We start from the raw sequence: 11091 nt of genomic DNA on the forward strand, positions 1-11091 counted from the left end.
GTTTCCCTCCTACCTCATTCAGTAAACATTCAAGTAGTGTAACTGGAACGACGTCCTGTACAGTCGTCACACAAGTCAGTTAAGGCACTCGTGAAGTTTTTGCGTTCGAGTGGACTATCTGATAGACATATACAGTTCTCATGCACGTTTCCAGGCCTCCTCTATTTTTTATTGTATTCCTTTTTTTTGTGACATTGCTTTTTTTCTCTCCGCTATTGTTTCCGTCTTTCATTTCCCCTTGCCCTTCCCCTAGTGCAAGGTAGCAAACCAGAATCTTTTCGGGTTAACCTCCTTGCCTTTCCCACCCTGTTTCTCTCTCTCTCTCAAGTGGTATAAATCGAAAATATTCTTCGTCCTTAATTTTATCTTGGCGATATAAGGAGGAAGGCCCTTGGGAATGGAATAGTGTCACACCATCCGACGATGGCGAATGAGAAGGCTTTCATGCGCACCCAAAATAGCCAGGGCAGCTGCCGCGCTTCTGACGGCGGAGCTGCTTAAGCTTGCTTCTTTTACCTTCAGCGCCTTTGTGCTATCGGTATACAGAGATAAAAAGACCAATTGTCGCGACTTGCTAATGAATCACTGTGTCACACAATGGCTCCTTCCTGGCGGCATAATCGACACGGCCGAGTGCGCTAATTGAGTCGTCACATGACACTATTCTAGCCCATGGCGGCCTCTTTGATCGTTCCTTCACTCCTAAACGAAGTAAATGAAAAAGAAAGTTCATAGACATCGTAAGCAATGTACGCGAGAGAAAATAGTGTCTACACAGAGGTCCGTGCAAGGAAACGGGGAGTCACCTGCGCGGGTGGCTGCTAACTGAGCAGACAAGTGCCTCGACCATCATTCGAGGAAAAAACAGCCAGCCATGGTATCCCTCAGGAAAGTAAGATGTTTCCACTTACTGCTAATATTGGCTGTACTGGCTACTTCTCGGAGTCGGACTCATTCATCTGGTAAGAAACTAGCATATATCTATACGATGAAGAAGGCTTTGAATATGGCTTGATGTATGTGAACGTGCCGTATATATTACGTCTCTAAATGAAGGGGCTCCGATCGTAAAAGAAAAAGACGCAGCTTCACTTTTAAGTCTACATGCTATACTTTCGCAGTAATTCGTTACAGTATGTATAGTCACATATGTTGGTCACATCACTTTACCGTTGGAAGAGGGGGGGGGGGGGCAGCATGATTCCTCTAATTGGTTAGATTATATTTCTAGTTTCCTTACCAATTGCTCAAAACACGCTATCTTTAATTTTAAAGTCTGCGAGCTCCTCCACTGCTAGCGTATCGTCTGGTGGCCCACAGGGCTCAGTACACGGCCCATTATTATTTCTCATATGTCTTATTGATTTCGCCAGTAACATAGCTTCTAAAGACCATCTACAAGCAGACGATTGTGTGCTATATGATGTGATCAAGCCACCAGGAGACCACCAGAGGCTTGGAAACTCATTCAGCTTTGTTTTGTGCCTCGTGCGAAATCTAGCAGATGAGAAATAATTTTACTGAAACAGTAGTGATGTCTTTACTAACAGTTCATCCCCGCTGTATTTTGACTATTGCTTCAACTCCTGGTTAACTAGAGTGTATAAGTATAAATACCTTGGTGTTGTTTTTAGGACGTGCCCTATCATGGTCAGAGCATCTATATATGGTAACTAGTAAAGCACTTGAAAAACTTGGATGCGTACAGCGCACGCTTTCTGTTACTCTTGAAGGTACGAAGCTATAGCGATTGTATAAAATGCTGATCTGACTTATACTTGAGTACGACTGTGCTGTTTAGTATTCTTTCAACAAGTGTGATAATAGTAAAATTGAATCCGCCTAGGAAAGATCAGTGGGTTTTAAATGCCACAGATATGACCGATACCTTTCCCCTTCTGCTGCACTTACTATCGTGAACTTGACTCCACTATCGGCACGACGCGATGTGGACTCCCTAATATTCTTGTATATCATGAATTCTTCCTCCAGCCTACCAAACTGTGCGCACTTATCATTATCTAAGAAAACCTTTACCAGAAGTTATTACAACGAGATTAATTTGTAACCTCTCCGCCTACGCTATAATGTTTTTACGTACAGCTTTTACCCCGGAACAATTGGTCTTTGGAATTTGTTACCTGATAATGTGCGTTCCTTCTCCTAACGATCTTATTTCTGCAGTTGAGTCTATTTTGTCATGTTCCGTTACCTACACTGTAAAAGATAAATGCGAAAAAAAGAAAACATAGGCAACACTGCAAATGTAAATTTTTTCTAGACAAACTTATTTCAATGGAAGAAACGGACATTATTTCACTTTAAAACTGTATTTTTTCCTCTATGGTTAAACCTGTAATTTTTCTGATCTTTTAAAAAACTTGGTTGCCAAATTTGTCAACAATACTGTGAGCGAAACGAGATTTGTTCGGCTCTTTACTATCTTCGATTAACGTTCATGTGCAGCTGCAGTAGTCAAGCAAGCATAGGTAGATAGATTTCGTATGTGAGAGCCAATTGCTACTAGTTTCTGAATAAAATGCAGCTTTAATCAGCGCGAATGATGCCACTCAGAGCATGGATGCATGATGTAGAATGAATGCTTGGATTTGCCGCGTAGTGCCGAGTGTTTCAGCGCCCCATGTTTTGTCAGGGGACGGTCACACCTCATAAGTAGTATGTAGTGTGCTTATTTGCACATGTATAACCTGTTACAACCGCATCCTAGCATTTGACTCTTGTCTACTCCATGAAAGCTGCATGCAGTCATGAGGGAAGTAAAAGATACATCCCTTAATCAAGTAAACTATGTAACAACTTTTTCTGCAATATTACAGAAAAAACAATAAGCGAATTATCTTGGTGAAATCACAGAAAAAAAGAGAACAGAACGTGAAAAGAATGTTTGAAGCATTGATATAGTTGTCCTGTTTTTCTTTCAATCCATTTTAACACTTCAGTGTTTTTGTAACATTCGTGTTGATGTTCGTTCTCTGAAACCTCCATTGTACCCAATCCTGCTATAGCCCGCTTAGGGCTGCAGTATGTAAAATAAATAAATAAATAAATAAATAAATAAATAAATAAATAATAATAAATAAATAAATAAATAAATAAATAAATAAATAAATAAATAAATAAATAAATAATATTCACCGACGATTACGATATTCTCTATGCGAAATTTACATGAGCTGTTTAAGTGTTTTCATTTCGTGATATATTAACGCAATAGCGTTAAGGGCCCCGTGTCGCAGAAAATCTGGCGTCGGCAAGTGGCGTCGGCTTGCGATGTCGGCGGTTGGCGGAGAAAATCATCCCCAACCACCCCGACCGCGCAGGCCCTACACGTGTTGCATGGTTTCAGTGAGCAAAAATCGAATTTCTCACAGTGAAACCCTTCAGAAAAATGGTAAAGTACCACTTTACTATTCGGCGTCGTGTTCGCCGTCGTATTGTTTACCAATCGGCGTCGGATTGTAATTTGAATGTACAAGAAAACCTAATTCTGCTACGTAAGGCAGGTGAAATTGTAACTTCGACTGCTAATTTGTTTTGTACACGCGCGCGCGTCGGGGTATTAGCAAACAATTAATAAAATAATAAAAAGGTGCTAGGGGCTTCACATTTTAATACAAGACCACTTATATTGCCCCTGTAAAAACGTCTTTCCAGCAATGCATTTCTGTTTAAAAGTGAAGCCGACTTTAAGGGGATCAGTGTAAGCTTGGTCTTTGTAAGCTGTCTTTCCCACGTTCAGCGTTGCAGTGAATGAAGCCTACTTGCCGTATGCGAACGAAACGATGCGAACGGGTCCCGGTAACGCTATCGCGTTCCACTCTTAAAGGCGAAGCTTAAGCGTACTCCAAGCTTTTGACTGGGGCGGACAATCTGTCTGGCGCAGCACGTTGCAAACGGAGCGAAGTGTGGCGCGACTGCCTCGCTAAACGGGAGAGATCGCGCTGGTGATGCGTGGGCGCGATTCACAGCAGCCGCCGCAGACAGACCTTCGCTTATGCAGCGATTTGTTTAAACGCCCTCTCGTAGCCATCGTCGCTGCAAAGCCCGTCTTGCGCGGCACTACGCTTTTCTTTTCGCGCTTTCACCATACCCTCCTCCCCCGCTTTCCTCCTCGTGCTCTCTTCGCTATCGCCGTCTTTAATTCGCGCTCCGCGTTCGCTCTTTCATCCTACTCGTTCGCTCGATTACGAGGACGCCGACGTTCGCCGCAGGAGCGGGCGCCTAAGGGCTGGGCTCTAAAAATTTGAGCACACGCTATTGTGGGGTACAACTTAAGAAGACAGGAGAGGCTCCGCCCAGGTAACCGAAGTGCGGCATTCGATTGCCTCCACGACTAAAGAAATAGTCCCACTGACGCGACTCGGCCTGTCTCGAAGCGCGGGCTGCATGTTCTCCGTCGGCGGGTTCAATGGCCGCCCGTCTCGTGACGTTAGTCTAGAGGGCGTGCCCATTGGTGGAGGCACGTGTGCATCCACTTTCGAGGGGAAAATGCCGCTGCCTTCTGAAGTTGTACCCAACTATAGTAGATTTCCAGACAACCGCTTCTTCTAAAGGTCCCTACACCGTTTGAGTTGCGTACAAGTGGTCGTTGCAATAAAAGGCCAAACAGTCTCGGTAATCGCAGCCTTCGCAACGCTGTGGTAGCGTGATGATTTCATCTTTCATAGACGTAGCTTATGGTCATATATAATGCAGCGTACGACCGAACAAACTCCGTAAAAATATTCGAACTTAGTTGAATTCGCAAAGAAGAAATACGCAAAAGTACATGACTGCAAAATATTTAACCTAATTACCATAACCCACTCTTATACTGCTCCGGTTTTTAACGCGAGAGCGTTTACGAAGGCCCTGTGTCGCAGAAAACCCGGTATCGGCATTGGCGTCGGCAGCGTTGTCTGTTATAGAGAACCATCCCGTTTATATTTAGGTATATGTACGAGTATATGCCACGCCTTCCTATATGACATGCGGTATATGCGGGTTATCTTGCCACACCTTCTATCACTAAAATTGCACATACCTGACCTTACATTCTTGACAAAATTATTCCTCGGAATTTGGAGAATGACAGCCTACAAACAATGTCATGAAACAAAACAGCGACAGCGCATGCCTCTTATGTTAAATCTTCTCAGACTGAAATATTAAAAGTGCGAAAGAATAGCAGAAACCTGAAAATGATGTAATTCTTTGGCCCGGATGGGCACCCCCTCCGGGATCGGCCCACGCAAGAGGCCGCGTTTCTACCAGAAAGCTCGCCTTCGTGCATAGCGTTCGCCGCCAGCGTTTCCCGGTAAACATTACAGTTACATAAACTACAGTTGCCGGGAAACCTGAGAAGCAGTCAGGGATCTTTGAATGCTATTGCGTTCCACTCTTAAAGGCGAAGCTTAAGCGTCCTCCAAGTTTTTGTCGCAAATGCTACAGCACCTTCAATTCGCTCTATCAAAATGTTTCTTGTTCTGAGAATCCAAGCCAGAAACTGCGTGTAAAGTATGTATCACTATGTAACGTCATGCTGATTTTCTTTTTCTTGCTGCTTTTGAAACGATGTTCTTTTAATTATTTATACGATGTTTGATTATGTGCGCGAGCAATGTGCGTGTCAAGTGATCCGTTGCAATCAACCGGTGTGTTGATGCCTACGTTAGCTCGAATTGTATTTTTTTCTCCGAGTTCATTCATCTGTATCACTGTTGGGTAAGCGTGTTTTCGACACACTTCCTGTGGTTTTCGTGTCTTGGCGTACTGCTGAAGTTACCTTATAATTTGTTTCATTGTCTTGGGGTCATGTCTTTCTACATATTTGTATTTTCTTTCTCCCCCCCCCCCCTTGCCTCTCCTCCTTTATTCAGTGATCTGCATGAGGCCCGTGCGGTGTTTTCTAATAAAAAATAATACAAATGAAGTTACATTTTCATGATACTGATCTCCCCTCCTCTTTCCGGTGCAGATGGGCGAGGACGAAGTAAGCAAAACACCGAGGAGCTGGCACAGACTGGCGCAAGGGACTCGGGGCGGCGTTCCGTCCAAGATATTGAAGAGAACGAAAACCACAAAGAAACATCTGGCGAAGAAACAAGGCAGAAATCAATCACGAGTCATAGGAAGAACACTGACGATGCTGCACTTAATGCAAGTTTGTTTTTAAACATTTTGTCACCGCAACATTGCGCAGCACAAAGGCGATCCAGACGCGTACTTCATTGCCACAAAATTCATATCAAAGTCATTCCCGCGAATGACGTTGCCTATCGCGTAAAAAAAAAAAAAGAAAAGAAAAGAAAGTCGCAGTAAAGTGCGGCTTCTCCACCTCCCTACCCCCCCTCCGGAGAGTTGTGCGCGACTGGAAGACTGCGCTTCCTTTCCGCTTCCCGCCCTTGCCGGCTCACCGTCGCATGCTTTCAGCTCGCACATACAGCGTACGGCGCGCGGCCGACGATTTTATCGCCCGCAGACTTTATACGGAACCTCACGGCGACGACAGAAATGAGCCTGGAGTGTCCATATAAAATAAAATAACAAATTGCGAAGTTTAACTTCCAGAAACTGCAGAATTGGTTAGAGGGACACCGTAATGGGAAGGCTCGGGAATATTTTTTTTTACCCCCTAAGGTTCTCAAACATGGACCCAAACGACGACACACCAGCGTATTTGCATTTCGCCTCCCTCAATATGCGGCCGTTGCGAACGGGAATCGAACCTGCTACCAGTGATCAGCAGCAGCGCCACGTCATAGCGGCGACGTATATCCTCAAAGCCACAGCGACGGGTTCGTCATGCCAATCAACCACAACGAGTTAGATGCACGTGGTGAGAGCGAAGTAATTGTGCACTCTTACCACTTTGCAGCCACCTAAATTGTGCGTGCAGACACAGTATACTGAGCCGCGTAGTTTTGTTTTACGAGTCACGCACTTAATTTGCGGGCGTCGATGCGCGTATGATGTAACGAAACATACGATGGCAGGCACCATTCATCGGTCGGTATGTTCAGCCCCATAATACCCGAAATCGAATAGATCTCAATTCCAGAAGCGTGCCTAAAATAAATGTATGCGTGTAATCCATTTATCCACTACTTCATTGGCGTTATCGGTACACATAGACGTGTATATAGGAATGCCTGTGCTCCGCCACATGTACAACGCATGTCCATGTCTATAGTGTACTTGTGTACGTGCACAGCGTTTAAACACGTTTGACACAAAGTAGGCATCCTGTGTGAATTTTAGGCTGTGACACATAACATTCACACGCAGAAGTTCACTATGTACTGAGTTCGTCAAGTACACTTATTTGGTGCATAAGCACAGCATATATACGGATATCTGGCAATTGTGTGTCACATGCCAATGTGACGCAGATGTTTACTTATTAAGCACACTAATCAGCTACGTGAGCACATTACACGTGCATACATATCACACGTCTATGTTTAATGCGCTCATGTACTTCATTAGTGTAAGTACTTAATATATACGCAATACGTTCATGAACCAATTGTTCTAAGTACTCAGCACACAGCACACTTCTGTGTGTGAATGCTAGGCTCCCGCACATTTATAACATTTATATTGCCGTTCAGTTGGTCTGTCGGTGAACGTAGCCATGGCTTCACACTACACGTGACAGATCATGCAAAGGGAGGCCCCCCTGATCAGGGACGTCGAGGCGAAGATTCACGAAGGAAAGGAGGCGGAGCGCAACCTGACGGGTATCCGCGACGCCATCCGCCGGGAGATGTCCGGAGTCGATGGAACGGATGGAGCGGCACATCTAAGGCGCCTCCAGATGACGAAGCGCCTCCGAGAGCTTGACCAGCGCATCGCCGAACTGCACGCGAAGTGAGTAGTGGCGTGCAGGCCTAGCATTGCAACTCCACAGGCTTGTTTATTTACGGAAGACACTTAATATGCAGGGACACGCCAAGAAAAACAAATATCATTTAAGGAGACACTCAACAGAAACAATAACTTAGTTTAAACTAAAAAAAAAGAATGCTTTCAATATAGCATTTCTATTAATCTTGTGGAAATAGCTTGAATATTAGAAGATAAAATAAAAGTCAGAGTTACATCTTCTAAATTTAGTGCAGGAAACCTCAGCACCATTACGTCAGTGTGACGTCATGTGAAGTTATTTCCTAGCAGCGTCATTGATCGGGTGATTAATTCAGTAGACGTCACGGTTCCGTCAACGACAGATTTAGATCGAATGGGCAGTGACCGCTACCCCGTATTTGCGAACGTTGCTGGATACCAAAAGAGCGAACGAAGGTAGTTCTCTGTTACACGGTGGGATACCTATCGAGAAGTTCTTGACGAGCCCACCGGAGATCTCTTTGTAGACGTGCTGAACAGCGAGAAAGCGGCTTTCAAATTAATGCAACTGCCGGATCATTTCCCTGCTCCAGACTTAAATGCTACGGAACCCCTGTGCCGCCCTCAGTGAAGAGCGGAACCTATGATGTTGAGAAATGGGGGCGCGATCCAGCACTGAAAACGACGTTGAATTGCCTCAATGCCGTGATTCGTAGGCAGTATAAGGGTTAGGAAAGGAACAGTGGGCGGCATTCTGCGTAAGCTTGTCGGTGTTTATCCCCATGAAAATAGCGCGGAGAATAGTGTCACGCACGCACGCACGCACGCACGCACGCACGCACGCACGCACGCACGCACGCACGCACGCACGCACGCACGCACGCACGCACGCACGCACGCACGCACGCACGCATTATTATTTATAGAAAGTCATTTAGGCTGCTCCAAGGTCCGCCAGTATACTTCTTTTATAGGGTTTCGAGATCACGAACCTTCCACGATTTCACGCATAAGATATAAATTCAAGAATTTCATGTCATTTCTTTAAGTGCATTCTCGTGTCATCAGGTCCTGTTGTGTGCATGTAGTCCTCTCATACTCTTGACGAGTGCTCGTACAGCTCGCAAGGGCTATTATTAGCCCTGATTATCAACGACGCTCGCAGGAATCAAGAAGCCCAGCAGAGGTTCCGCGGCTTCGTCGGCGCCATCGACGCCGGCGATATACGAGACGAAAACGAGGCGCGCTCCGCACTGGGCAGCATCTACCACTTCTGCGGCACCGTGGTCGCGGGTGCCGTGCGAGCCTGCAGAGGGGTGTACAAAAACGTCGTGAGTTTTTTCACCGACAAGGTCGTGGGGGGCATCGGAGACATGTTTCACAGCCTTCTCGGTTCCAAGTGGCCGTCACTGAAGGCGGGAGTCAACTTGCTGGCCGGCGTCTAGCTCGATTATCGCAATAAACCATTGCTACGAGCACTGTCCTTGTCTTTGATTACTTTTTCTGAACGTGCGTGGCGATATTGCGTCCTGACGAGCACGGTGGCGTCAGTATTGTCACCGCACACGGTCAAAGACAGTTGCACCACGTTTTAAAGCGAACAAGTTTCTTTTATTCTTTCGCCCGTGTTCGTGGTGGTCGGTATTTCGCCGCCGATACAAAGGCGTGAATTCAAAGGAAGCGCGCGTTTCATCGCCGAACGTACGTAGCTCTTTGAGACATGCGTGCTATCGCCCACCGGTACTACCGCTACGGATGTGCTTGCCAGCGGCTCTCTTTTCTACGGAATTACGCAATCAAACAGCAAGAACTACCTACATATCTTCACTACAAAAAAATACACGCTTAAAAGCGCGTCATTCCTTGGTTGGTTTGTCATCATCTTGTCATTGGCCGGGTCAAATCGCAGTCACAATTACGTCAGGCCTACAACCAGCGTCAATTCTTTTCCATGGTCGCTCTTCCAGTGAAAGCCGAAATTGTCGCCAAGGCCAAGGACAACACAACACCCAGAAATACCCACAACTGAGCTACTAAGCCAGTTGAACTGAGCGGCCGTCGGTTGTCTCGCCGTCTCGGATGAAACCTGCAGAGTTGCAAACTGATGTGAGGGAAAAGGAAAGCTCTTTCGTGTTTTTTCCCACAATAAAAGTAGCTTTATGTTATTATTGTATTAGTTGTAGAAACACTTCAGCAGAAAGCACAAATGACAGATTTAAGTTTATACAATTTTTGTTCAAGTTTTTTTTATCCACTACTTCGTTCAAACAACCGTCCGCCGCCGCGGCGGTGCGGCGGAATTCGAAAACAAAGCTAGCGGTTGTTTTCCGGGAGCTGCACTGATTCGCTTACACTGACAACATCGTCAATGGCGTCTCCACAATTTTTACCGTGACAGCTTTCTTTGGCTCTTCCCCTGCCCCTCTGCGTTTTGTCAGTTTCTGGCCATTTACTGCCAACTTGGGACACGAGGTGTCACTTTGTGCTCCTTGGTACTCAATGTTAGTACCAGTGAATGGCCTATGTAACCCTCGTATGCTGATAAAAAAATCAAAGCCCCTTTCTTAAAGAAAGATGGTTGAACGCGGAGCTTTCTCCCATGCAAACTGAATCAAAGTCCAAAGCCAAGGACCACGCAACAAACCCAAGAAATGCTAAGCGACCCGATGCGATGCATATGTGACTTGATTGCTTGTTTAGGATTGCATTTTTTAACGTTGAAGTTGAATGAAGACACATTTCGTTAAGTTGCATATCGTTTATTTTATTTATTTATTTTAAATCATGTAGCCTTTGATTACACGCACACACTCACACTTTCACGGACGACTCTACACTTGCACATTATTGCCTTGTGATCGCTGTGGTAGACGGTCAGAGGATCTGCAGTTGCCGATAAACGGGATTGGCCTTACGGGCACGATCGCGCTCGGCCTTACGTTAGCGTACGGCAGCTTCTTCTGCCGTGCGCTGCACCTGCGACCTACCTATGGTGACGGCCGGGAATGCATTGCGTGACGCGCTTAATGCGATGCAGATATATACAGTTCGTCTGGGTAGCGTGGCGTTGCAGTTCCCATTGTTCTTATCGGTACAACTGCGAATGTAAACTGTAGTGTTCTACGATACGTATGTCGTTCGCCGTTTTTCTATTGTGTGCGCAGATGCGCAGCCGTAATTTCTATTGTGTGCGCAGATGCGCAGCCGTAATTTCTATTCTGGGCGCAGATGCGCTGATAGTTT

The 11091-nt window shown here is 45.6% G+C and overlaps 1 protein-coding gene across 1 annotated transcript; it reads left to right on the forward strand.

Annotated features, from left to right (window-relative positions):
• The first annotated feature begins 874 nt into the window (after positions 1-874).
• Positions 875-9322, forward strand: LOC119431058 (uncharacterized). Its single transcript, XM_037698522.2, has 4 exons — positions 875-962; positions 5978-6159; positions 7661-7872; positions 9014-9322. The coding sequence occupies exons 1-4, from the start codon at positions 875-877 to the stop codon at positions 9291-9293; spliced, it is 762 nt and encodes a 253-aa protein (XP_037554450.1). The 3' UTR covers positions 9294-9322.
• Positions 9323-11091: the final 1769 nt, after the last annotated feature.

This window comes from Dermacentor silvarum, chromosome 10, assembly GCF_013339745.2.
Source record: "Dermacentor silvarum isolate Dsil-2018 chromosome 10, BIME_Dsil_1.4, whole genome shotgun sequence".
Classification (NCBI taxonomy): domain Eukaryota; kingdom Metazoa; phylum Arthropoda; class Arachnida; order Ixodida; family Ixodidae; genus Dermacentor; species Dermacentor silvarum.